General features: G+C 54.0%; 10 protein-coding genes across 10 annotated transcripts; 4 read left to right on the top strand and 6 right to left on the bottom strand.

Annotated features, from left to right (window-relative positions):
• Nucleotides 1-160: 160 nt before the first annotated feature.
• PG985_012919 (uncharacterized protein) lies at nt 161-1,254 on the bottom strand (the record flags this gene model as incomplete). The annotated part of the gene is made up of 2 exons (XM_066832685.1): nt 161-758; nt 827-1,254. 2 exons carry the CDS (start codon nt 1,252-1,254, stop codon nt 161-163), a joined length of 1,026 nt encoding a protein of 341 aa, XP_066680735.1.
• Nucleotides 1,255-1,798: 544 nt separating this feature from the next.
• PG985_012918 (uncharacterized protein) lies at nt 1,799-3,723 on the bottom strand (the record flags this gene model as incomplete). The annotated part of the gene is made up of 4 exons (XM_066832684.1): nt 1,799-2,939; nt 3,016-3,291; nt 3,340-3,600; nt 3,698-3,723. 4 exons carry the CDS (start codon nt 3,721-3,723, stop codon nt 1,799-1,801), a joined length of 1,704 nt encoding a protein of 567 aa, XP_066680734.1.
• A 1,898-nt stretch (nt 3,724-5,621) lies between these two features.
• PG985_012917 (heterokaryon incompatibility protein-domain-containing protein) lies at nt 5,622-7,588 on the top strand (the record flags this gene model as incomplete). The annotated part of the gene is made up of 2 exons (XM_066832683.1): nt 5,622-6,153; nt 6,351-7,588. 2 exons carry the CDS (start codon nt 5,622-5,624, stop codon nt 7,586-7,588), a joined length of 1,770 nt encoding a protein of 589 aa, XP_066680733.1.
• A 245-nt stretch (nt 7,589-7,833) lies between these two features.
• Nucleotides 7,834-9,544, bottom strand: PG985_012916 (uncharacterized protein; the record flags this gene model as incomplete). Its single annotated transcript, XM_066832682.1, has 3 exons — nt 7,834-8,575; nt 8,648-9,255; nt 9,344-9,544. The coding sequence occupies 3 exons, from the start codon at nt 9,542-9,544 to the stop codon at nt 7,834-7,836; spliced, it is 1,551 nt and encodes a 516-aa protein (XP_066680732.1).
• Nucleotides 9,545-10,408: 864 nt separating this feature from the next.
• On the top strand, nt 10,409-13,253 carry PG985_012915 (uncharacterized protein; the record flags this gene model as incomplete). Its single annotated transcript, XM_066832681.1, has 4 exons — nt 10,409-10,556; nt 10,617-12,010; nt 12,073-12,192; nt 12,261-13,253. Coding segments are annotated over 4 exons (2,655 nt in total), but the record flags the coding sequence as incomplete, so codon positions are not given.
• Nucleotides 13,254-13,710: 457 nt separating this feature from the next.
• PG985_012914 (uncharacterized protein) lies at nt 13,711-14,406 on the bottom strand (the record flags this gene model as incomplete). Its single annotated transcript, XM_066832680.1, has 1 exon — nt 13,711-14,406. One exon carries the CDS (start codon nt 14,404-14,406, stop codon nt 13,711-13,713), a length of 696 nt encoding a protein of 231 aa, XP_066680730.1.
• A 2,397-nt stretch (nt 14,407-16,803) lies between these two features.
• On the top strand, nt 16,804-17,601 carry PG985_012913 (uncharacterized protein; the record flags this gene model as incomplete). Its single annotated transcript, XM_066832679.1, has 2 exons — nt 16,804-17,119; nt 17,189-17,601. The coding sequence occupies 2 exons, from the start codon at nt 16,804-16,806 to the stop codon at nt 17,599-17,601; spliced, it is 729 nt and encodes a 242-aa protein (XP_066680729.1).
• Nucleotides 17,602-17,992: 391 nt separating this feature from the next.
• On the bottom strand, nt 17,993-21,269 carry PG985_012912 (heterokaryon incompatibility protein; the record flags this gene model as incomplete). The annotated part of the gene is made up of 3 exons (XM_066832678.1): nt 17,993-18,622; nt 19,119-20,914; nt 20,966-21,269. 3 exons carry the CDS (start codon nt 21,267-21,269, stop codon nt 17,993-17,995), a joined length of 2,730 nt encoding a protein of 909 aa, XP_066680728.1.
• Nucleotides 21,270-22,112: 843 nt separating this feature from the next.
• On the bottom strand, nt 22,113-23,802 carry PG985_012911 (FAD binding domain-containing protein; the record flags this gene model as incomplete). The annotated part of the gene is made up of 3 exons (XM_066832677.1): nt 22,113-22,623; nt 22,690-23,615; nt 23,686-23,802. The coding sequence occupies 3 exons, from the start codon at nt 23,800-23,802 to the stop codon at nt 22,113-22,115; spliced, it is 1,554 nt and encodes a 517-aa protein (XP_066680727.1).
• A 536-nt stretch (nt 23,803-24,338) lies between these two features.
• On the top strand, nt 24,339-25,603 carry PG985_012910 (uncharacterized protein; the record flags this gene model as incomplete). The annotated part of the gene is made up of 2 exons (XM_066832676.1): nt 24,339-24,428; nt 24,500-25,603. 2 exons carry the CDS (start codon nt 24,339-24,341, stop codon nt 25,601-25,603), a joined length of 1,194 nt encoding a protein of 397 aa, XP_066680726.1.
• Between the last annotated feature and the right edge of the window lie 1,063 nt (nt 25,604-26,666).

The raw sequence follows: 26,666 nt of genomic DNA, 5'->3' as shown, positions 1-26,666 counted from the left end.
GCTTCCCCTTGCCCTCAGGGCCATCGGCAGGCTGGTGGTCTGCGGAACCAAAACATCGCGTGCGGAACCAAAACATCGCGGTGGCTTTATTATTTGCGACCGCTACCAGACCACAGTCTCAGAAGCCTCACGAGCATATATCATATTATCACCTTCCTACTCACAGCCCCGCGGCTCTCCGACTCGCCAGTACACTCACATGCCACTCATCAAACCGAACCTTAACATCCTCATAACGAGGCGATGCAGGAGAAAGGTGACACGACAGCCTGTCAATCATGGCCCCGAGGTCGATCTTTTCGATCGTCGCGCCGTCGACCTTTACCGAAATCTCGCCGACCCGCTCGTACAGCAGCCCGCCGTGCCTCAAGGCCATCCTCGGGGTGGTGTTGATCATCATTCGCAGACAGGACGCAAGCAGCCCCGCCAGCCACTCGGGCCGTCCCAGCTTCGCCTGGTATTCGACGGCCTCGCGCTCAGCCGTCAGTGTGGCGAGCGTGCTGGCCGGCGTCAGGGGCGTGCCGCCGAGTCTTCTTGCGCGGCGCCACAGTATCCTCTCGTCGGGACCTGCTAATAAGTTTGGGTCGTCGGGCGACACGAAGTTCAGCACCAAATGTTTCACGACCATGTGGCGGTCGAGATCGGTACGGTCCGGGGTCGTCGCGGGCTGGCCCGTTGGCCCGGCCCTGAGAAAACGCTCGAGCGCGTAGTAAAAGGGAAACACTACGGCAGGGGGTCCATGGTCCCCTGCCCAGATTCTGGCGGAGCGGGGGGATGTTACTTTGAGAAGAGGGGTTGGGCTGGGTTTGGGAGCGGGGAGTCTTACGTCTTTTCGTGGGAGAAGCCTGCCCCGAAACCCCGCATTGTGCCAACGAGACGGATTGTAACATCGACTTGGTCTAACGACGTGCGGCAGAGGGGGACGTGGGTAAAGGTCACCCAAAGCTCCCGCTCCTCCAGAAACATGATGTCCACTTTGAATCGCCTGCCCTGATCGGGAAGTCTGTAGAGTGCAGCCTGGGTCTCATTGTTCAGCTGTCGATTGGCCAACATGAGAGCGGTGGCCATGGGTCGCACGGTCTGTTTCTCATAGAGGACACTGTCCTTGAACAACCGACAACGTGCCGTGATGTCGGTAATTGGGGTCCTGTCGGCCTCATCCTCTCGTTCCGCCGGTGCCGGGTGCTCTAAAAGTAGAACATGGTGGAGAATGTCGTCGCGAATCTCTCTTGGTAGATCCAGGAAGGACGCCATACTGAAACCATCGCTTTCAGAATGTAGCTCGTAAGTTGATACGTATGAAGCTGGTGGTATTTATTACTCGTATCTTTTTGCCTTCTGCTTCAGCTTTGTACCTCAAATGCGGCATGGGTGCTTTCTACGCAAGCCAAATTTTAGCGGGCCAATCATCTGTGCATGATAGAACAAACATGGTTGGTCGAGGATCTCATGCCAAGTCTTCTTGGACTGCTGGAGGCAAAACCGATATTAGTAAACACTTATCCCTCTGATGGCGATAGCGCTGTCTTAGGTATACTACTTCCCGCGGATGTATCTCTGCTAAAATCGGTTATTTTATATAAGGAAATGAACATTATGCTACTAGCACTAATTGATCCTTGGTATTTACAGTGCATAGTTTGTTGGGAGCAGCGTTTTCGCCATCACTGGGACATTCCAAAGTCACATAGACACTAGAAACTGCCGCAAACGATTAAATATTCTGAGTTTTCCTAAAGCATAGTGTATACATGTAGGATATACTAACCGCCATCCTGGCCAATACGATCAAACCAATTCATACTTTCAGCACTCGATGGATCCATGCCAAGCCCGTAGGTTTAATGTCCCATTCGAACCCGAAAGGATCCGAATTGACATCTGCTTCCGGAGCCACCAGCGTGGACGAATCATGTGTCCTGCTAACTTCAGATGCTTCTGGCTCCACTGGTAGGCTAGTACCATGCTGTACTGCACTTATACGCGCAGGGTTCTCAACCTCTATACCACTGTCTAGTAGAGATTCACCGAAAAGTGGTCGTTCAGACGCAGTAACTTCTGGTCCATTGCCGGCAGGCACCAAGGCATTGCGTGAACTCTCTTCTTCTGGTCTCCCAGTAGCCCAGTGTTGGAACAGCATGTCGAAAGCACGATTTGCGGCAACCTGGAAAAGGTTCTCTTCGTTGGTGTCTCCAGACTCGAGAGACACGCCTGCCGCCTCGATTTCTCGCCTGAGGGTTCCCGGGCCATGCAAAAGTAAATACTCCTGGAACTCATGTATATCTTGGGATAAACCAGGCTCCATGTATGGCGAAGTTGGTCGAGGCTTCCCGGGCATAACAATGTCCCAAATAACGAACCATTTCTGCGTCTCGGTATACGCTTTATTCGATTTACGCGACAGAGCGTGATGTTGTTCATGCGAAATCCAGTCAAGGAGTTCTGATGGCCTATATTCGCACTGTTGTTGCAAATGGACATGATGGCTCTCTTTGTCAGGAGATACGTGAAGGCATCGCTCGCAGTAGGTCTCCCGGTAATGGACTCGATGCAGATGCTGCTTCACGTACGATATCTTGGTCAACATGACTCTGAAACAGGGTCTTTGTCGGTGTGGCTCATGTTTCCAGAATGGGCAGGCGAAATGCTTTTTGACAACCTGGCCATCTGGCGCATCTGCTGTTGCTCTTTTGGGTGGAGGTCTGAGCTCTTGATTATCCTCATCGCCTGCTCTCTTATAACCTGAATTTGAGTCTCGTGAGGACTGCTGCCCGGACTTGTTGAATGTACTCTGGGAACCGCTTGTGGATCCAATGTTCTTCTTGCCGCGTGCTGAAGAATTTGCATTGGTTGATCCCGAGCCGTGAGTCTGAATGAAGGTGGTGCCACTTAATGTGGTGGCAGGGTCAGTCGATCGACTGTTGGTCACAGATCGATACCTGTGGTTCGCAGTCAGACAATCTCAACATGTAATACTGTATTAGCTTGGTGTGAGCCATGGTACGATTCACTTACTGTTGGATTAGTTTCGACACCACGAGGTTGACGATTGCCCCCAGGCTTGCGTTCAAGTTGATATGGGCCGCCTGAGGTCTCAGGTCATCAGTCCCAGGTATTGACAGCATATCTGAATCGATCGAGCCGTCACTCTTTTTTTCACAGGATGTGGACCGGGTTCTTGCCGTATAGGATTTGATCTGAGGTCGAGATGTGATTTGTTGTAACGCATAGGCTGGCTTTGACGCACCAGGGGTACTGAGAGGATCAGTGGGGGGACCACTGAGAGCGAGACTGCACGGACATTAAATGGCGTTCATGCGGCATATGTTATAGACTTACCGGTTATTGGCCCGAATGGAGTCGGAATATGATCTCTCTGCAAACAGCCCTGTGTGCTGTCCATAGCTTAGTCGAGCCTCAGACGAATCTTGTAATACTTGCTGGAATGTCGCTGACTGGGATAGTTGTTGCTGGGGGCCTGACTGAGTGATCGTGTCGTACTGCGAGCCACTTTCATCTGCATGTCGAAGTCGAAGTGGATCGTCATGTTGGGCATTGCTATCGTGACTCTGATGATATGCTTCATGACTGGAACCCTCTCTGCACCAATTCAAAGATAGTCTCAGCTCAGGAATGAAGACAATATAGGAAAGAGGAGGAGAAAGATGCAAAAAGAGAACTGGAGATCAAAACGTACGAACTGGACCCCTGGTCAGCGTCCATTGAATTGTGTGAATCAGGCGAGTCGCCCCTTCTCTTTGTTGATTTTGTTTTGGATGGTAAAGTTTCGTTGTAAAGGAGGTATCAGTCGTGAGGCCAAAAGCCCGCCGTTGCAGAGGTATTGAGGATATCATCAATGCGATTGATGGACGTGCTGGATCGTGTCGCATCAGGGCTACTCCCTCGTTTTCCCGTCCGCTGTGCGAAGAGCTCGGTCATCGGTAGTCTCTCGAGTCGAGTCTCTCGAGCCCATTGATCTAACATCGGCGATGTTTCTGGAGAGGACCGCACTGTCAACCCACCAGTGGTATCTGGGTCCTCACCCTTCCCCGGCTTAGTCGATCCATGAACCGACATATCAGCGATATTTTCACTTGGCCGGCTTCTGTCAAGATGAGCTGACTGTGGGAGTTGCGACGCGGTCGCTTCTCCAGTGCGATTTCAGAGACGTTTGCGACGACAATCCCGAACCCAAACTAAGAGGGTGAGTGTGATGAAAGATTAGAAGTAAATGAATGCAGGGAATAGATGCCGCCTAGATTAGTTGCTAGGAGAACTGCAAAACGAGCAATCATGCTAAGATACAGGTTATTCAAACGTTTCGTTAAAATGTCGCTGGTGGCATGTAAACAAGACGTGCCATTTATAGATGAGAGGGAGTGATGGAGTAACGGGGTGGCACATAAATGAGTTGACAGCTGGAGTGAAAAAGCCACGGATGTGCCTTCGCGTTTCATTGGTCAAATCAGATGCGTTGTGTAACAATGTGATGTGGGTCTCAACGGGCGATGGGAAAGACCACTAGCCGGGAAGGAGTTCTGGCCAGGGGAACTGGCGATGTGAGTATATCTTTTGACGTAGAAACTTAGTTGTCATAGACGCTAGAAAAGGGACTTGCGTCGACGTAGAGGGGGAAGTCAATAAAGGGCTGGTGTTAACGAAGGATCTATACGACCATGTTTTATTCTCCTCTCGTCGTCTACTCTCTTCACCTGCGGTAACTGGAATACGGCCAAACAATTACACACGACACTCGGCGCCGTGTAAATCACCTGCTAGCGCTGGAGGAATCTGCGGTCATTGATCGTGTGGCTCCTGCTGGCTCAGGCAAGTCGAAGAGGTGGCCCCGTGATGAATTCAGGGGTGCTTACAGAATCATGGCTCAGAGTAACCGTATGGAACACTAAACGCAAGGCGCTTCTGTCCGATGGTACAACAAATCATCCAAGGAAATAGTTAGGGGTGAGTAGGCTGTGTATGCCGAGTGGAGCCCAGTATTGTGGAGTGGGGCGTGGCTGGTGGGGGCATCTCACGTAAGCGAAGATTTTACTATTGTCATAAGAGCAGCAGCGGTCCAAAGAAGTAGACATCTTGAAATCTTTAAACCATATTTGCATATACCGACAAAGCGCAATGGCGAACAACTCCAGTATTTGTGACTATTGCCTGAAGAACGTGTTGCTGTCCAACAGACCCCACGGCCAGCATCGACCAGATGAAAAGACATGGAGCTCGTCACTTTCGCAAGGGTGCGCCTTTTGTCTCGTGCTTGAAAAGGACATTGCTAAGGTACAGGATTTCTCCAATGCACCGGGGCAGCCTAATGTGACCTATCGCTGGACTTTACGTCCCGCGGGGAAGATACGCGAAAGCCAACAATACATCATTATTACCTTCCGGCCAGTTGTCTCGGGAAGCAGCGGGACAGCCAGCAAACTGGTGGAAAGGGTGTTCTTCTTACTCCCTGAAGATGGTATAGCAACTTCGACGTAATCCCCATATGATTATACCACTGACACATTTCAGATCTTGGACGATTACCCTTAGCGACAGAGCTGGGTTCCTCTACAGATTCGGTGCACTCTCGAGGACAAGTGCGAGATTGGGTAAGAGACTGCGTCATGAACCACCCGAACTGCAATCCGAGCAAGCCGGGACCCGGGTTTGTGCCAACGCGACTTGTCGATCTTGGAGAGCCGGGGGCCGAATGGGCGGTCAACTCAGTAAGGATCGTGAATACCAAAAGAGACAAGGTACAGGCACAGTACGTGACCTTGAGTCATTGCTGGGGAATATCGAAGCCCTTCTGGAACCTGCGAAAGGCGACGTTAGTCGATTCGCCCGTTCCAGAAATCTCCTTCGCAGACATTGGGAACAAAAACATCGAGGAGGCCATCACAGTGGCACGGACGATTGGGATTCGGTACATCTGGATCGACTCGCTATGTATCGTGCAGGACGACAACGCCGACTGGGAGAGAGAGGGGCAGCTGATGCACCAGGTCTACCGGAACTCCCATTGCAACATAGCGGCCGTCGACTCGCAAGACAGAGACGGTGGCCTCTTCCGTGATCGAGATGATGATACTAAACAGCAGTCAGTACCTGTACGCTTCATGGCGCCGGCCAATAGGTCCGCCCTATTCGGCCAACGTACGTGGAGAGTGCTGCACAGCGACCTTTGGCAGGACGAGGTTCTAGGGCGAGCGCTGTACTCACGCGCCTGGGTGTTTCAAGGTGAGGCTTTCCATTCCTCCTCGGCCCTCTTTTCCTCTTGATGCCGTCAGATTGTTGGCGATAAGCCTCACATCTGACTGCAGGCTTACTAACAAATGTGTACTTATGTCTAGAGAGACTTCTCTCTCCCCGCCTCGTCCACTTCTCCCGCGGCCAGATCTTCTGGGACTGCGCCACCCTCAGCGCCTGCGAAACCATCCCCGACGGTCTGCCCTCGGTTCTCGACGAGGGCCAGACGGCGACGGACCGGCACTGGCGCGAGCGCCTGCAGGTCTCGGCGGCGGCGCCGATGGGCCGCATCATCGTCGGGACGGCGGACGACTCCCTGCAGGCCTTCTGGGCCTCGGCCGTGCGCTTCTACACGAGCTGCGACATCACGCGGCAGAGCGACCGGCTGCGCGCCGTCTGGGGCATCGCCAAGCTGGTCCGCGACGCCGAGCGCGAGGAGTTCGCCGCGGGGCTGTGGGAGCAGGGGCTGCACCAGCAGCTGGCATGGCGGGCGCTGGGCGGGGGAGACGAGCTGGTCATCGAGGATCGCGGGCACGACTTCCCGTCCTGGTCTTGGGCCTCGGCGGCGGCGCCCGTGCAGGTGGCGGACCGGTTGGCGGACTATGGGGATTACTCCGTGACTGGTCATGATGGCGCTGCACTGTCTTTCAAGCTCAAGCAGCGAGTGTATGCGACGCCATCTGAGTGGATCGACGGCCTGCCGCCGGCCACGCCGCCTGATCTGCTAGAGAGAAGTCTGGATGTCGTCTCGGAGGCGCTCACGATTGACCAATCTCATCTGGACTTGATGCCGGAGCTACGATCCAAAGCTTTGAAAATCCAAGGGCACATATCGCAAGGTAGACTGTCAATGGCCGGCGGCGACGGCAGTACGTGGCATATCCACGTGCAAAGTTCAGCGGGGGCGAGCGGCGTCGTCCGGGCGTTCCCCGATAAGAGACCCGAAAGGGACCACATGGACTGCCTCTTCGTGGTTCTCTGCGCGAAGGATGATGGAGACGACGACGACGACGACGAGTATTCCGACGAAGAGGACGGGGAGGACGGGGAGGACGGGGAGGACGGGGAGGACGATGATGATGAAGACGACGAAGAGAGTAACGAGAAAGACAACAGCGAGAACGACGACGACTACGAAAGTAAGACAAAGAGTCACAGCTGGTCCGGTACCGGTATCATGGTCACGATCAACCCAGACGGGACCTATGCAAGAGTTGGCGCCATGGAGTTTGCGGGCCTGGACGGAGAGATGTGGGCGGCGATGCGTGGTAGTTGTTGCCAAAGGTCAGTTGAGGATGGGGAGCATGAAATCACCGATGGTGTGAAGTTTACATTGGTTTGAAACTCGTGGTTCATGTTAGTTTGTGGGCCATGCATGGTCTATTTCACTCGTGCATACAGTTCCAAGCCAGTCTTATCACTTGGAATAGTTTGCATTTAGGGGAGTTAACCTTATGCATTTTGCCTCGTATATGGTTTCTACCTAGAGTTCCGGCATGTGATAGAAATGCCAACCACTACTTCCAACTCTAACTTGCCGTCTCCCAGAGACTACATGCGTTGACGTGTCAGGGTTCGCCTTGTTCCTCATGGCACATCGTGTAGCGAGTTGTTTGCTCGCACGATGGACTCACGATATCCCTGGCCGCAGTACAGGTAAAAGTCATAATGGAACGCCATCAGTCTCGGACTCCTCCGGCGGTCATTTTGCTGTATCACGAACCCCTTGGCCGCGTTTGAAACCTCTCGCAATCTGATCTCATCTTTCCCCTTGTCATCCTCAACACTAACTGCATCATATTGGCCCTTCTTGACACCGCACTCTCTGACCAGACGCCGAAATTGCTCAAAGGGAACACCGTCGATGCTGCGACCCACGATGGCGATGGCCTGCAGACCCAACTCTCGCTGGGGAGATGCTTGGGCCTCAACACTCCGTAGCCCCGCGTCGAATATCTCGACGATGGACGCGGGCAGCCGGTCGCGGGGAGCAAGGAAGGCCTCGACGAGCCGGGCACGGTGAAATAGCTCTAGGCGCTTGTGGGCCAGCGCCATATTACCCTGCGCTCGCTTTACGATGCCCCTGACGACCCGTTCCGCCATGTCGCTGTTGGGTCGAAGCAACTGCAGCCCGAGATTCGAGGTAAAAGGCGGGAGCGGCAACGACGTTTCCTGGTCTTCGGGGGTCGGCTGTGGTCCACATAGTCCCACGTCGCCGTGCTCCTGTTGAATGGCTCGTCGGATGAAATTGTCCATCGCGTGATCCGGGACGTGGCTGATGTCGAAGTCGAGACGATCGAAGGGTTGCTTGAAGCGGCTGGTGTTATTGCTAAGATCCGGTCATAGTCGTTGTCAGCTCTCTGAGGGGCAACGAAACCGCAACAACTCTGTCGCTACTTACCATCTGACACACTCTGCTCTTCCCGGCCAACAGGCCCTACAGAATACCGTCGTGCCCCGCGTATCTTTGTCATCGTGTCGCATGCAGTCTTCACAGGCCCAGTAGACGTGGATCCAGGGCCTGGGGTATTTGGCTGCGCATTCTTGCCCGTCACACTGGGCGGCTGTCCAAAACTCCCCTGTCGACGGAATCCGTGATGTTGTCATGATCTTCACACCACGATGTTGCAGCTGCAATAATTCTTCTTCGATACATATGAAGGTCTCTGGGCTACATCGGTCGATATCGTCCACCACTAGAAAGGTCGGTTTTGGAAGACTGGGAACAATGGCCTGTAAGGCACTTCGAATGAGGCTGGTCCGGTGTAGTCCTGGTTGCTCCACTATACGAGCTGCGACGTATTCATCGTACTGAGTCCTACGTCCCTCCTCTTCATTGGGTGTTGATGCTACGTCGGGAACATGCTTAGAGAGCTGTGAATAAACGAACCAAAGAAAATCTTCGATGAATGCGGTCTCGTCAGATGTGACATCCTGCTGCAGGTAGATACTGGCAACACAAGTAGCCTTCTCCCGGAGCGTCTCCACTATGATGGATGACAGTGTTGTCTAAATGCATGTACAATAGCCGACCAAGTCAGTCACAGAAAACATAACTTTGGAGAAGCCAACCAAGTAAAATATAAGGAGGGCATACCTTTCCGCAGCCCGGGCTGCCACTAAACCGGAGTTGCCATGTATCGTTGCTTGTCTGCCACTCCCTGACCCGTTCGTCATTGAGTACAGCGTCAAACAATGTCTTGTCGATGGAAAAGTCGAGTTCATGAGATTCGGCCAGGGCAGGGTGCAGCGGATTTCCCCTTTCCGATGACTTGACTTCTTTGGCTTGTTGTGCCATGTTGACCGGTTCCAATGAGTCTTTGCAAATAAATGTCTCAAGTGAAATGGATATGCACGCCTACTGCATACTAAATCCATCTAGACCAGATCCTGCTGCGCCGTAACGGGTCGCCGATGCCTGACCGAACTGACCAAAGCAGTCTTTTTGCTTATACAGTGATTATTCGGCTGCGGCTAATCCGGAAGTCGCGTTATTCGAAAGACGGAAGGCGGGGCATGGACTAGAGCTCAAAAACTTAGTCCAGTGAGGCTATGTCCCTATAGCTCGGGAGCATATACCTATTGACCTTACGAGTAGGTAGGACTATTGAGGCACAGACCAGGGGACTGCCACGTTTATGACAGTCCCCACACACCTAAAAAAAGACTCACGACGATTATGTGAGATTATAGCAGCCCAACTGACTAATAATCCCTGGCGGCTTGGCAACGTCTTCAACGACCAATCAATTGTGCCTTGCGGAGATTAGACCGTGCCTCCCAGCGTCAGCTGCCGTGGCCCGAATTGACGACGCTAGGCAAAAGGGCCTACTTGGGCATGCCAGGGCCGATGCAGTCAGCAATAGGTGCATGGCTGAGTAGCCTGTTCATTTGCATGGCAACCAGAGAAGTGAAAAGAACGTCTCTGCAGAAACCCCTGTCTTGGTCAATTGCCAAGCTTGAGCTGAACTATAGCAAATGATTGCAGCACTATGCCACGCCCTGCCTATCGGCTGTAGTAGGGGCTGAGCATTTGGGGGCCAGGACGAAGACTTGTTTAAATGAATATGGTTTCCCGTACAATGTTGAGGCTATTAGAAACGTGTGGTACAGCAGCTGTTCATTCATCTCTTTTCATTACTGTCACGACTTTGGCGGTACCATGTTGGTGTTTTCGATATGCTTTGCCCTTTGGGCTGCGCTCGCCAACGCCCGAGCAGCGAGACTCCCGAGGACAGAGATGCACCGGCGACAGCAGGCGGACCCGCCTTCTACGATATGCGGCGATATAGTAGACAGCGTAAATGAAGGTTCGTACTCCATTGCCACCCTCACAGACATCCAACGCAGTTTTGGTTAACAGTTGGTAGGCTACCTCGTATTCTGGGCGTCCGACGCCTTCGATTGCCTACGCAGCGTCCCGTTCAACGATGCCGTGGCGCTTCGGTTCATCGACTACTACAACCAGACCATGCAGTTCCAGACGACCTGGTCGCTTCTTAAGAACCCCCCGGAAGGCTATCAACAGCCCGCCGTCGACCTGCAGCAGGGACTAGCCGATCTCCGGAATAACGTCACCAACAATGTCTACAAGAACCAGTACGCCTTCGAGTCGGATCTGCAGTATATGATCTACCAGGTGCACGATACCCACGTAGACCTCTCTGCCGGGGTCCTGGCCGCCTTTACCTTTGGAAGTCCATACTCGATCATGAGCGCCTCGATCGACGGCAAACAAGAGCCCAAGTTGTGGATCGAAGATGACATCCTGGACCATGCCAACAACCCGGGAGGCTTTGAGCCCTCGCCGATTGCCCTCATCAACGGCGAGGACCCGGTCGAGTACCTGACGCGCTTCGCAGCCATCAACTCCCAAGGCACTTTGGAGCCGCACGCCGACTGGAACCAACTGATGGGCAGCCCGGCCATGGACATCCAAGGATCCGTCAGCAGTTTTGCCGGTGGCGCCACCTTCTACCCCGGCGACGAGTTGAACTTCACCATGGCCAACGGAACCATCATCCCCGCAAACTGGGTGGCCGTCTACAACGAACTTTATTTTACCGGCCCACTGGTTACTGGCGGCGACTTTTACAACTACTTCGTCTTGGGCCTCCTGCCCGCCTCGTACGACGACACGCCTCTGCCAGACTTCTTCAACAGCTTGGCAAACTGGGAAGCCGAATACTACCTCGAAGAGGACGACACCTTCATGGCGAACTGGTCCGACATCACGCCGGCCTACCCCGAGGATCCCATTGTCGTCCAGGACGGCCTCTACGTGGCGAGCGACCAGGTCGTCACGGGCTACCTGCTGCCCGACATCTCGACGGGCGTGCTCAGCCTCCCGACCTTCAACCAGTTCGACACGGCCAAGGAGACCTTTATTGACGCCATCACGAATCTGATCCAAAATGCCACGTCGCACGGCATGGAGCGCCTCGTCATCGATGTCCAGCAGAACTGGGGAGGGGACGTGATGCTCGCCTTCGCCACGTTCAAGCTCTTCTTCCCCGAAGCAGAGCCCTTCGCCGGAAGCCACAAGCGCAGCCACCTCATGGCCGACGTCCTCGGCACGACCTTCACCGAGTACTGGGATAGACTCTCCATCGACGACGAGGACGAGGTGGATGGAAAGTTGGAGTTGATGGGGAGGGAGTGGGTGGTGACGCCCAGGATCAATGCGGAGACGGAACAGAACTTCACTTCGTGGGAAGAATACGCTGGTCCTGTTGCGTATGGTGAAGACAGCTTCTCGAAGCCGGTGAGTAGTCGCTCCCCCATTTCGAGCCTCTTAGCGACACTACTAACCATCATCAAATATAGGAAAGGTACAACTTGTCCAACGTCAACTTTGATATGGCAGAGTTCGGTGGGTGGATACCGATGGACTATGTCGAGCCTCCCACCGAGGAGCAGCCTTACAGCGCCTCCAACATAGTTATCGTAAGTCCAGAAGACTTCTGCTTGTCAGCTACTCACGACGGCTAACTAACAACCCATGGTACCAACAGCTGACGGACGGTCTCTGCGCATCCACGTGCGCCCTCTTCGTCGAAATGATGACCCAAGCCGGCGTGCGCACCGTCGTCGTGGGCGGGCGTCCCGAGGCGGGCCCCATGCAAGCCGCCTCGGGCACGCGCGCCGCGGCCATGTACACCGCGGCCGCGCTCGACGACGACTTCGTCAACGCCACCGACATCGTCGCCTTGAACGGCGACTACCGCCCCTCCAACGACAGCCTGGTCCTCTTGAACGCCTTGCCGCGCGACACGGGCATGTGGGTCAACTCGGCCGGCTTCAGCCTGCGCGACCAGGTCCGGTCCGCCGACGACCCCGAGCCGCTCCAGCTCAAGTACCAGCCCGCGGACTGCCGCCTCTACTGGACCCTCGACAACGTGGTCAACTTCACGCGGCTGTGGACCGACGTCGCCACTGTCACCTGGGAGGACTCCGGACGCTGCGTCGCCGGCTCCACGAGTTCCCGCTCCACCACCACCAACGACAACAATTCCCCTCCCCCTCCCCCACCCAGACTCTACGACGCCGCGCCCCCCAAGCCCGTGGTGGCGGGGACCGATTTCGACCCGAGCCGGGCCGGGCTGGCCAACGAAGCGCCCGGCTCCCTGCAGATCACGAGCCTGCTCCAGACGACCCGAAAATGCGACCTGGACGACCTGGCCACCTACGGCTACGACAACTGCGGCAAGGACCTGGGCCTGCACTGCGCGCCCGTCAACGCCAAGGATAAGTCCTCGCGGGCCGGCTACTGCGTCTCGACCTGCAGCAGCACCGACCAGGCCTGCCTCGTCGCGGACCAGCAGTGCAAGCTCAGCAAGAAGCCGCTGCAGCTCGAGAGCAAGGGGCTGCGGGCCGCCAACTCCGGGGGGTCGTCGAGGGGGGGTAGTAGGACGACGTCCATCTACCCCGGGCACTGCCGGCCGGTCAAGACGAAGACGAAGCAGCAGAAGTTGGGGGGCGGCAAAAAGACCGGGGGCGGCAAGAGGGGGTAGGTTTGGGTTGAGTCTTGTCGTGGTTGAGCGTTTTTCTCTTATATGTATATATTGAACTTTAGTGATTCGTCATGGAGTCATTACTATAGTAACTATATAACTACATGACACGATGACCCCTACTCCATTTGTGGCTATTCCATTTGTGGTGACGTCAGGAAAGTTGAAGCATTGGCCATCGAGGTTACAGATCAAGACTTCCAACACGCGTAACATAGGCCTAGAGCTGAAATGAAGGTGCATATTTGAAAATACAATTTTAATGAACGAAACTCCTGGTACCAGGTGAGAAGAAGCACCACTGAACCTACATACTTGCATATCAAATGACAAGTTGCCCCTCATGTGTCACCAAGCGCCAGCGCTATCAACGCGCACCATGTTCCTCTAATTCCCAAGCAAGAGAGCCATTAAGTGGCCCCAGGGCCCCAATCTAGTCTCTTTCAAGCAGTTACAAGCCGTATTTGGCGAACTGTGTCCGCATCGTGACCTCGATGTCGTTTTGCAACACGGGGGGGCCCTCCCACATCGGAAGGATGGCGCCCATAATCCTTTCCATGGATTCACCAAACACGTTCCTCAAGTCGTCGTCACTAACATGCTCCCAGGCGTCCCTGCCGAGAAAACTCTCGGCGAGCACGAGGACGGTCTCCCTGACAAGGTGGGGTTTCGGGTTGGCGTGGCACGTCACGTCGCGCTCCATTATCTCCGCGAATATGCTCAGCTGGCGCAACTGTCGGGTGTACCTTCTCAGGGGTAGCTTGTGCCACGGGTTTTCCTCGTCCTTGACTTCCTTTTGAGCAGCCCGAGTGAACACGCCTTCGAGAATCTTCTGGGCCTTAGAGAAGGAACTCGACACCGCCTCCCCACTGGTGGTAGGTTTCAGCTTCGAGGTCCACTTGGCAGAGGCTTTCAAAGCCTTCACCAGGGGCTTGATCTTCAGGTCGCATCTTACACAGGCGCCATCCGACCGCGTTTCATACTTGTCAAAATACAATTCAGGAGTCGGCCCCTCGACCTCGGGATCGTACTTCACCCACTCCGGGCTGCCGTCAAGTACTGGTGTGGCGTTTAGGTCGAGATGCCAGCAGGACTCGTGGACGATTCTGATGTGGGGGGTCTTCCAGGCTTTCTGTTCGGCAGCCATGCTAATAATTTTATCGCAGACTAAGCTACGAGATGTGTGGATGTATGTGTTCTAGCTTTTATTCTTATTGTAGCGAAAAAGTGCTCAAATCTTGCTTTACTGCCATCTTGTAGCCTTGGCCAGATACTGTAAGCTTTTATAATCACCAAGTTTCCATCTTAAGGAGTTGGTGATTGCGTCTGTGTTGTCAGTAGAGGTATCACGCCATTCCAGTTTGTGGTCGCAAACCGTCCAGAAACAAAGCATTGCAAGAATGTGGTCATACATGTCACCAGATGTGTTCGAAGTTGGGCTCACCAACTTCAGTGTTTACTAACAAAGATGAAAGAGCTTCCAAAAAGTGTGAAGCCAACATATCGTACAGCAAGGTGTCGGGTTTGAAATCGGGTATTACGGATGTTTTGTGTAGTCGTACTTAGTTCCGAGGTTCCAGCCAACATGTGTCGTGAGTTCTTTGATCCGCTCATTCCTACCCAGTTCATTGTCGCTTTCCAAATTATCTACTACATGGGGTGCCCGGCTTCGTCTGAGCTGCGAGCAACCACCCTGCGGATGATTGATGTAATAAACGCTTCCCCTATTTACTACAGAGCCCAAGTGACGATAATTCCACTACGCACCTCCGGTAGGCAACCCACATTCGATGAAGTTGACGCGAGCCTCTTGCATCATATTTCTGCCGAGGCCTAGAAGCTGATGCGGACACTGTAGTTGATTATTGTTAGAATCGAGTAACCTCTTTCTGATTTGCAGGTTTCCTTCATCACTAATATCATGGCTGATTTTTTGTGGGAATGTTTTCACCCTTCCCAAATATCAGAACAAGCATTTCCAGAGGTGTCAGTATGATTCTTTCACATTGGAAACACCGCTACTGATTGAGCAAACTAGAAGACAAAGTTCCCCTGATTCAAATAGCAAAAGTGAGTACCGAAGATAACGACCGACAATACATCCTTCGACCTATAATTACAATACACAATATAACAAAAAAAATCAAAACGCGATATGAACACTTAGCTGTAGTGTCCTACAAGCGAGAACTCCCACTCGTATCTCCGCCCCTGATGACACAGGTCGGGTTCCGAAGGCTCCACTTGGCGTTGCGGCAGACTATGGCGGGACCTTCGGGACGGGTTTGGTCGAAGCACTGGAGCGCCTTGTGGTTTTCTTTTCTTTTTTTTTTTCTTTTTCTTTTTTTTGACAGAGCGGCGTGGTGTCGTGCGTACTTACGATGCAGTGGACCACCTCCTCCTCGCTGGCGACGGCAGGTCTCCCACAGGTGGACGAACCGTGGTGATACGGGGTTCTACGACTCAGTCGTCGAGTGCCCTGGGGAGTGAAGAAAGGAAGGGTGGGTAAGTACAACCCGGTGCGATTATTGAACAGGGGATCAGGAAGGGAATGATTCTCATTGACCACTTGATGTGCTTTGGAAGATTTGTTGGTTCTGAGCTGTTAGTCAGGTTACCTACTTCGGACCGTTATTGGGTTGGGGTACTGAGAAGCAGTGTACTTCGCTGTTCATTTTCTTTAAAAACAACCCGGTGATCTCAGTGAAGCTAATCTGGTAGTTCGCTCTGATGTTGATTTAAGCATGGACTGTTCAATGGGTCCAGACTCACTTGGGATATCTTAGCCGAGTCCACCTTCATGGTGCATTAGCCATGGGTTAGCGGAGCTACTGGAGCTATCTATGGCAGGTAATGAAACGGCAACAGTTTTCCACAGCACGGGGCTTGGTGTGAGGCTGGCCTGATTGGCAACGAGGGTGGAGCAGATCCCTGAAGTCAACTCCTGGGGCCAGATTGCCCCATGGGGAAGCAAATTTGCTGCCACCCCGCAGAATAAACACAACCCTGCAACCAATATGCAACCAGGTGAGCTCAAGAGAGAACTTATTCAACTAACGATTGTTATTATGTCTACAGAGGATTGTATCATGCGGGGGTCCCATTGGTTATGCTTGATTCCCACTAGCATAACTCTTGTTATTTCATTGCTTGAAGTCAGTTGTACGTTCTTGGCGCCGAGAACCCAAATTGTCACCCGAGCCATCAATCAGTACTTTAGCCGAGAGTGGCCCCCAGTCACTGGCAACCAACGCGTTTACCTGATGGGCTGCTACCCGTGCCGCACCCTCACCACTTGAGATCTTGGCGGATCCCTTTCACATTTGAACGTCGGAGAGACCGTCCATCCCTTGCCTGAGATGTTCCTCCGGTGACGTCAAGCTAAACATTGTCGATCTTCTTAATCTCTTAACCTTTTTTACCACCTATTTGCAACCCGACTCAGAAAGACCAAATTGACAGTTCCCCTACTATTATTGTCAACAATTGCAAGAGACCCAGCATCTCCACGAACCCGTCACATAACTACCCCGAGCCCTCAACAATGAAGATCGAGCACGTCGCTATTGCCTCCGCCCTCTTTATATCGTGCATTCTCGCTTGGCAGGGTCCGAGCGAGAGAGATTGCGGTGATGCCTCTGTGTGTCTCACGTCCTTCGTATGGTGTGACCATAGTGGGCTCCAAGGCTGCTACTACCCCGAGGGAGTCTATCCCGTAGACGGTCATTCTAAAGCGACAATCATTGCGCTTGTGATGGAAGATGTGGACCACACTATCTCTTGGAAGGTCCAGCCCAATCGCAGAGACATGCCGGTTCGCGTCCAGTGGCAACTAGGCAAAGGTCTGACGTGGGAAGTCAGTAAGTGTAACACGACGAGTATTTTACCATGCCAACTACATGGGTGCTTACCGAGACTGCGCACAATAGACACGACAGAGACGCAGGTCAAGTTCAACCCCCGCAACATCCTCAAAGCCATCGCCCCTGGCCTCCCTGACACGGGCAATGCCACCACCGCCCGGGCAGCCTACAACATATATAACAGCATGGGCAACATAATCACGGTTGACCAGCCCGATCTGGCCAAGCCCGGTAAAAGACTCGATTACGACATGTCAAGCCAGTTCATCGTGGCCTCGTATTGGACGGAGAAGTTCCTCGACGCCCAAAACCGCATCGGCCACGAGGAAGAGTACAATAAGTGGAAGTTGGGCGTCGGCATCGCCGTGGGGCTGGGGGCACCCATCCTGATGGCGGGCACGGCAATGGCTACTTGGGTCGCGGCGAAGAGAAAAGGCTTGAGAAGGGGAGATGCGGCCGTCACTCCGCCCAAGGCTTGAAAGTTAGGGGTCAAGCCAAGTCACCGTGTGGAGGAAACTTAGGATTATGGGCCAACTGTTCTTTGACGTTGCCTCATTAGTTCGATCACTCGGGTACTGTGCCCAAATTTACAAATGAGCTAGCTGTTTTCGTGATCCTTTGTCTTCAGCACAATTGAATACTATTGCTTTTGGCTTGGCAGTAGAAACATAGCCTTTGTACAAGAGGTTCGTCGCGAGTACCAGTAATCCGATGATCATTATAAAAGTCACAAAGGCCCCTGAGGAAGCCAAAAAGTAGCAAGCACATCAAGCTCATTCGCTCAGCATCAACAGATCTAGCCTTTTACAGGAGACACTAACCTACATCAAAACACAGCTCCCAGGACTCACCACGAACATGGCTTCTTCCTCAGCACCGCGAAGAGTGACCTTCGTCACCAACGTCAACACGGTCCACACGGGCTGCTGGCACATCGACAACCACGCCACCCCGATCCAGCGCCGGGTGGTCCGGACGCTGCGGCCGGGCGAGCCGGAGCCCGCCGAGACGGTCACGACGGTGAGCGAGGCCAAGACGCAGGGCACCTGCGCCCTGTGCACAACGAAGCTGGTCGAGTCGCGCCAGGAGCTCAAGCAGGCCCGCAACGACGACTGGGTCCGCCGCTTGGGCGAAGAGACGGACATGGGCAAGGCGTTTCGCCTCTTCTTCACGCTCGAGCAGCAGTTCCTCATGCAGTTCATGCAGAACTGCAAGACGGCCGTCCTCGAGAACCAGGACACGTACCACCGCCGCCCCCTGGAAAAGCACACGCGGCAGATCCGCCAGCTGGTGCTGTTTGGCAACGAGCTGCAGCGCGAGGTGGCGGTGAACGAGAAGCCTAATCAACAAGTGGTGGAGACGGTCATTCTCGAGATGGGCAAGTCGTTCCTGGCGGGCGACGTGTGGCAACGGACGAGCGAGAGCGATTTCCGCGACGGGCTCGAGCTGGCTGTCCCGGCTATCATGACTACCGTACTCGCCATGCGGCCCGGCCCGAACCTGGCCGCGGATGTCCGGGGGGTTATGGTGACCGAGTTCGGAAAGGCAGGTATTTACTAATCATCTCTTTCAACTAGTCCCCTTCGTATGACTCTAGCTAGTGAGCGGCATTGTCGTTCCCTTGCTGAGACCGGTATAAAACTAGAGAGATAGGGAAGTAATACAGAAGGTAAGTAAGAATGAGGATCTGCAGATATTAGATGCCAAAATAGAGTCATAGAATGGAACATGTCTTCGCAGTAGAAATTGCACCTCTTGTTGCCCAATGTCCTTAATCCTCTTTTTTCCCCGTTGTCCTTTGTGCCTTGTGCCCTCACCTTTCCGTCTCTTTTCCCTTGTACCCATTCTTATGCATATGACATTGTTTCGCTTCCCTAGTTGGGCTCTTGGCTATCAGTGTCTGTTTGGTCGTTCAGACTCAGATAATCTCAATCGAAGAAATCTCCGTCCCATCAACGAAGTCGGCCTTGAAAGGGCTGGGACCAGAGGTCCGTACGCCCATTTGCTGCACAGCTTCCGTAGATGGGATGCAGAAGAAGCCGCATCTGGAGTAGACCGATTCCAGGTTCTCGTGGGGTTTCACTATCAAACCAGTGACCCAGTACATAAGGCGAAAGTTATCGTCACGAAGCTGTAGGCATCGCAGAGGCAGACATCGCCTATCGTGAAAGCTCCAGGTATCTGGATCTTCCTCTTCGTCGTCGTCGCCAGGAAAGACAGCGTTATCAGTATCCTCGGTGACTAGCACGGGCTGTCGAACCTGGCCTTTCCTGGCCCTGCTCATGATCGACGCCAACGTGGGAAGATGCCCGCGCAGTTTGACGGAGATTCTCGAGTCCTGGCCAGTCACTTGGGAACCCCCAAAGCTCGCGGGGCCCATTACGACATCCGAGACAAGTGCATACCACTCTGACCCCTGACGTAGACCCTGGGCCGGGAAGACGACCTGGTACGGCACGGCGGACCGAAACTTGCGGTGCCTCAAGAATCGTTCCCAAAGTGTCGGCCACGGCAGATGATCCCAGTCGGAGAATGTCTGAGGATGAAACTCGTAGTGCACCCGCCCGTCGATGCTGGCCCACGACCAGGTCGGGGCTCGATACTCCGGGGCCCGGACACCTGGTGGCCCCCGGGTGGTGTCTATGTGCCACTCGAGCATGAGCGGGATGTGCCGCTCAAAGATGCCCGCCCAATACCCGTCCTTTGATCTCTGGCCTTCGGCATCGTGATACAGCCTCCGGACGAGCTCCGCCACCCCAAACAGGGCAATGAGCTTGTCGCCGTGTTTAGTGAGGTCGGTCCGTGTGTAGGCCTCGACCAGATCGCACCAGACGCTGAGGGACGCATCGGTTTTCTTTTCAGGCAAAGTTATCATATCTTGGGAACCCTGCTCCTTCGCATTGAGAACAGTATCGTCCAGTTTGAGGCGCTTAAGGTCCGTGTGGCCGTTCTTCTTAAGATATTTAGGAATTCCTTGTGGGTATACCTCACAGGCGTCAATGGTGGCGCATTCCCAGAGCAGTTGTTCGTTACCGAAATGCAGGACACGCGGAGCAAGATATCGCTCTTGAAAGACCCACCCTCTGGATAGGAGCACCGTATTAATAACTTCGGCCCACCAGAAGAACGTATTAACCACGCACATCACATTATCGCCGTCGTTCTTTGGCGGGTGAGATGTGCTGCTTGATGACCTGCCAAGCCATGGAGGTTGAACAATAGGCGGTAGCGGTATATCTCTGCCTTCGAGGGTCTGCAAGAAGCTGTACGTGTTGTTCGGGACACCTGTGGCCGCGATGTTGACAACGGCGTTCGTGTAGATATTGCACATCTGCATCCCTTGCTCTCTCCAGTCCTGGTAAGAGTCTTGGATAATGCATAGGCAGTCGATCCAGATGTATCGGATCCCCAACTCGAGGGCGACTGTAATCGCATCTTGGAAAGTGGCCGGCAGGTTCGCCACGGGCTGCGGCGCCGTAAGAGTCTCCGTATTCTCCTCAAGCAGCGTTACAGTAGGCTCGTTACTCCAGCGGTGGCTTAGTGTTGCGTACCGATCTGCTGCTTGGTCGAGATTCACTCTGTGCACGAGCCGCCAGTGCTCTCCGTCCCCCATTCCGATCGCGACAAGCCGCTCAGGGACGTAAAACCCCATTTTGGTTTTCCACGCGCTGAGATGTCGACAATCACTGTGATTGTCTTGGAACTCGGTGATCCATTGTTTCGCTGTGTTCATATACTGACGGGTGGGCATTCTCTTGCTCTCTGTGGTGGATGGGAGCGCGTCGCGTACACCTGCCAGAGTCAGTCGCTTCACGGTCGTTAAACCCCCTTATGATTACCCACTTTGAAGTGTTAATATGTCAAATCTCCTTTGGCGCTCGCCATAGTCTTCTCCGTCCCAACTGAGGAAGACACTAAACCTATTAAGTTCGGAAGGGCCATCAACGATATAATTGGTTAGAGCGGTATCATCAAGGTCTGCGAGGGTACCATTCGAACGCCTGAACTCTGATGACAAGCCCTTGCACATATAGCACCCAGCGGCAACAGCTTCCTTGAAAGATTCATTGTCGGGATGGTGGAGGTGCCAGCGGGTATCGTTTGGACGCGAAAATATCTCTTGGCAGCGATTGCAAAGAGAGGCCATGTTTGATGGCCAATATGCTCAGGATCCAAGGTAAGACGTGAAAGAAATCATGATTCGGTAGAATTAAAGCTTGAGACTTGGATGTCGTACCCCGCACCTGTGCTTACTGTCCCACGAAATGTTCTGGTGGCGCAAGAGGCCAGGCTCTGCCTACACTGCATGACAGCTTGCGGTTTGCCAAGCTTCTCTAGATGCTAAGATCGGGTATCAGGCCACGATCCACCCCCATGATGAGCCATCATTCTCCACCTAAATTATTGATTTAGATGGCCAGTTATCCAGGCTTGCACGGTAATGATAAGCTGGGCCAACCCTGCAGACATGTACACCGCCTTTGCGCGACAGCTTTGGTAGCTAAGTACCATAGATATTGGGGCGAAGCCGCATTGTGTGCCTGTTTGGGGTAGCTGGCGGTTCAATTTGAGTGGTAGAGATAGATTGACATGTGTAAGTGCATATCGGTGATGCAGGCGAGTCGTCAACGGTTTGCCCAGGAGGTCTCTGTTGCTTGACCACTTTTTCTTTTTGGTTTCCCCCCCTTTTTTTCTTTTTTTCTCCTCTTCCTCGATTCATACCAGGGTTACCCGGCAGAAACAAAAGACTCACCGCCATCTTTGCCCATAGGAGCAATTTACCTTTGGAGGCGCAGTTGATGTGCGCAGGGCTTTTTGCAACGCAAATCAAGACAGTTCTTGACTGTGAGCCTGGGTGCAAATGGATGCTTGGTCCAGTTTCCAACTTTGAGAACTGGCTAGGGTTTCACGTCACAATAACATTGTGTACACTTTGAAGATTCTAGATTACAAATAGTCAAATATTCACCTAAAAGCTATAGTGACATCTTTATGGTACCCTGCTAATCTTGAAGCCGCCTGGTACTTTATATTGGAAAAAGCCATCGGGGTCATATCTCTTCGCAGCGTCCCGAATGTGTTTCACGTTGGCCGCGCCGTAGCTCCCAAGGGGGTCCTGAGCCGCATCGGCATAGGCAAGATACACGAACTCCTCATTGCTCCCGACCGATGTCGCGAACGCCTCGATCCTCTGGACCATCGCCGCCACCTTCTCGTAGACCTGCGGGAACTGGTCCGCGCTGCTCGGGGTCGTCAGGATGGCCCCGGCCGCAAAGAGGATCCGGTTGCGCGGGGACCGGTCGAGCCCGAGCATGTTGCCTCCCTTCTGCACGCCAATGTCGGTGACGTAAGAGGGGAGCGGCTGGAAGTCGAGGATGGTGCTGAAGTTCTTGGGCCCGAGGAAGGCTTTCAGGCCCTCGACTAGGCTTTCGTGCTGCTCGGCGCAGTAACGCATCACTCGCGGGTCGTTGGCTATCGTCACGGGGCCGGCTCCAGCGGATCTACGGGGTTGATAAGGGTCAGTTGTATCTAATCGAAGACGTGAGGGACGGTCTTGCCCAACTTACCGCAAAACACCGGTCAGTGCAGAGGAATTAGCGGACTGGGCAAGGGTCAACGATTCTGTCGTAGCCGGGACTAATGTGGGGATTCGGTTCATGGCGGCAAATGCCGTGCTGTTGGCACGTTTTAAGGTATTAATCTCCGTCACACTGATCGTGGAGGTCTCGGTGTCCGGTCGGTATTGGATGGCCGACATAAGTGCGTTGTCGTGGTACGACTGGTCCAGATCAGTAAAAGCAGCCACCGCGTCAATCACGGCATCAATATGCTCGATGCCGATGGATCTCCTGTCGACGACCAAGTTGGCCGCGGGGAAGGTCTCCAGATGGAACTGGGTGACGATGCCAAAATTGCTGCTGCCCCCCTTGAGCGCGCGGAACAGATCCGAGTGCGCCGTCGCGTTGGCGTGGACAATCTCGCCGCTCGCCAGCACCACCTCGTAGTCGACGACGCTTTCGCAGGCGAACCCGGTCCGCGCCGTGTGCCACGAGACGCCGCCGCCGAGCAAAAGCCCGCCGACGCCCACAACACCCTCGCGTCCGCCCGTCACGCTGACGCCGTGCTCCTCCAGGCTGGCGTAGACCTCGCCCCACCGCGCCCCGGGCCCGACGCTCGCGGTCTTGGTGGCGGCGTCGTACGTGGTGGCGTTCAGGCGGGCCAGGTCGACGATGACGCCCTGCTCGAGGCTGTTGGAGCTTCGGGTCCCGTGCCCGCCGCTGCGGATGGCTACGTGCCAGTCCCCGGCGCCACCGCCGGCGGATTGGATGGCGGTCAGGGCTTGGGAGACCTCGACGGCGCTGCTCGGTAGGACGAAGCACCAGGGGGCTCGCTGGGTGTCAGGCCAGTAGGAGCCACGGACGAGAGATGGGTAGAGGGGGGAGGAGGGTAGGTGCACGGCGTGAGACAGGCCGGCATCGATGAGGGCATCGCACTGTAAGTCATGGGGTCAGTAAGGATGGGCGGGTCCACGTCAACTGTCAATGTTTCAGGGGGTTGCGTACCGGTGCGAAGCCGGTATGGCTCTGCGTGTTGTTGCGAACGGCTGGGGCTCGCCCTTGCACATTATCGAGCATGAGCAGCGTCAGCAGGGCCGCAGGGGAAAGGGTTTTAGAAAACATCGTGATGAATTTTCGATATCGACAACTGTTGGAGAGGCACTTTCAAATTTCTGCAGTGAGTTGACTGGATTGCTTGTTGCTGGTAATTCATGTTCATACGATCAACTCTGTCTATTTATGTATGTCTCAAGTTCGCATGTAGAGGCGATATTACTATTTCATGGCTACTATATCCCTCCTAGAAATGACGATGGTGGTGATCGACACGTCGGGGCGGGCTTAGTATGGGATCGGCGCAATTAGCTCTCATTCAGCCCCAGGCTTGGCGCGCGGGCTGCTTCGCACTTAGTGCGAAGTGCGAGAGAGTGTGAAGAGAGTGCGAGGAGGTACGAGGGGAGTTCTCCACTTAAGACCTCGCAAAGACTTCGGCTTGGCCCGACGATCCGAAGCTAGGTCAGCGCTAAATTCGCGATGAGTATCGATTTGCTTGTCCCTTCTGACCTTCGCTGTACAGTGAAGGCTACACGTAACCTCGTATACCCTAAGACCGGTCGGAAACACTACTGACGCTCGCATCTCGTATAAAATAGCTCGGAATGACTCCAGAAACTGCAGAAAAGCCATCGCGGCGGCGCCACATCAAGTCCAGGAGCGGCTGCAAAAACTGCAAGAAAAGAAAGGTCAAGGTGTGATCCCCGATGATCTGACGGCTTTCAGCAGCACTTAGTTTTTCTCCTCGCTGACGTATGTTCCAAAGTGCGGCGAGGAACGCCCGCGCTGCCGAAATTGTTCAAGGCGTGGCTCGTTATGTGACCTGGCGGATGACTCGGCTGTCCCAGATGCACCAGCCCGTCACCCTGCGATCTCTCCTCCCGCCCCAGCGCCTGATCCCCTTGGTAACCAGACCACTTCCTTGCCGTTACCAAGCGCACCACTATACCACATCGACTGGCCCCACACTGTCTTCCGACCCCATCACCCGCCATTACTACCTTGTCGACGTCCCGAAGCTAGGCTTCTCACATCCCCATGTGCTCTATTCCATCCTGGCGCTGGCGGCATCGCACTTGGGACACTTCCGCCCCAGTCCCGACAGTATTACTACGCCGAGACCGCGGCTTTCCACACAGCTGCCACCTCTATAGCCGCCCCACTCCTGTCTAACATCTCGGTAGAGAACTCGGTTCCCATGTACTGCTTCAGCAGCCTCACGATGTTCATCTCGTTCGCCAACCTCAAAGACGACGACCATTTCTTCGATGAGAGCAACGTCATACCCAGTTGGCTTACGCTCTTTTGGGGTCTGCGCACCATCCTCGGGGCCAACGGCCGTGCCATGCTCTCGTCTTCCATCGCCTTCCTATTCCGCTCCCGAGACCATGGCAAAGACAAGTGGGATTCTCAGCAGCAGCCGGACCACGAAGCTCTAAGAGAGTTCCAGAACCATCTTGACACATGCACGTCGGACGAGCAGACACAACAGTATTTGCTTGACGCGTTCGGGGACCTCCGAGCCGCCTTCTCGTCTTTCGACGCCAAGGAGCAGTCCGGCGGCGAGGATAAGACCCGCAGCATCTTCACCTGGCTGTACAAGATCCCCGACGGATATATCGACCTGCTGCGGCAGAAAGACAGCAATGCACTCTGCGTACTGGCGTTCTTCTGCGTCCTCCTCCACAAGCTCGAGTATCATTGGTGGCTCAAGGGCTGGGGAATACACTTGATAGATCGCATCTACGCGGCTGTGGATGATGCTCATCATGCCTGGATGCGGTGGCCGATCCAGGAGATTGGATGGGTACCCCCACGACGAGGGGGGGCGTTTCCAGGCATCTATCCGATCACAACACCAGCTTCATGAGTGGGGGGGGGGGGTAAGATATTCGATTTAGTTGCTACATATGAGTCATGGGTGATGTGAGTTACCAACCACATGAACTCACCAGAAATGAGCAATCTGTTGTTTCCCACTGGCACTTTCGCGGGGAACGAAGGCCTCACACTCAAAAACGACCTGCAGCAAAGCTGGAAAGATACGCCAAACTCGAACATGGTGAGTAACAAGATGGATGTTTGAGATCACAGCCTTAATAATTTAAGATGGTGTGTATTTGCTTGGGCTGCTTGACTCGTGGTCACTTGCCGAGGACAAGTGACCGCGGGGTTGAGCCATACTTTGCTCACGAACAGCAACTGTGTATTCCATTTATTCCTGATTACGCCGGGCAAGTAAACATTGTTTAACATCCGAATAATACTGTACAGGTTATATAGTGATACAATATTGTTCTCAGACTCGTCTAGAACTCCGGCAGGTCCGGCGGCCTATAATACTGGATCTCCCAGATATTTGGGTTTCTCAACTTGGCGTACATAGACGGCATAAGACCTACGATCCGTACCTTCGTCCAACCCACGTCTTCATCCGTGCATCCCTCAATGGGAGGGTATTCTTCCTCATCCTCCTCGGTGTAAAACTCGTCGTACTCCACATCTTTGTACCTCCCCCGAAGCTCCATTGTCCAGCCCGGCCCGGGCACGAACTGCGAGGGTTCCCTTTCCCGGGGCTTCCAGTCACGCTTGATCAACTTGACCCAAGGATTCCATTCTTCCGAAATGAAGCTCTGCATCGAATCTTCGTCGACCTGGATGCAGAAGTTGTACCTCACCGGAAGCTCCCAATCACTAAATGAAACTGGGGGTTTCTGTGTCTGGCGCCGAATTTCTTCTGGAGATCCCTGTTCCTCGTGAATCATACGTCCGCACCATTCGTTAAAATGTCGACGCACGGCCTGCGTGCTTGCGCCGTTCAGAGTGCTTGCATCGGAAATCACAGTGAGCTGGAAGCACTCCTCTTGGAGCAGGTCTTGCCCGTTGTAGGAGTCTATAGACTCCTTGACCGACGCATGGATGCGCTGGATGCA

The sequence above is a fragment of the Apiospora marii genome (assembly GCF_038362585.1).
Source record: "Apiospora marii strain CBS 49790 chromosome Unknown utg000009l_segment0_segment0, whole genome shotgun sequence".
Classification (NCBI taxonomy): Eukaryota; Fungi; Ascomycota; class Sordariomycetes; order Amphisphaeriales; family Apiosporaceae; genus Apiospora; species Apiospora marii.
The sequence above is the reverse complement of the archived record's forward strand: the minus strand, read 5'-3'. Positions and strand labels throughout refer to the sequence as shown.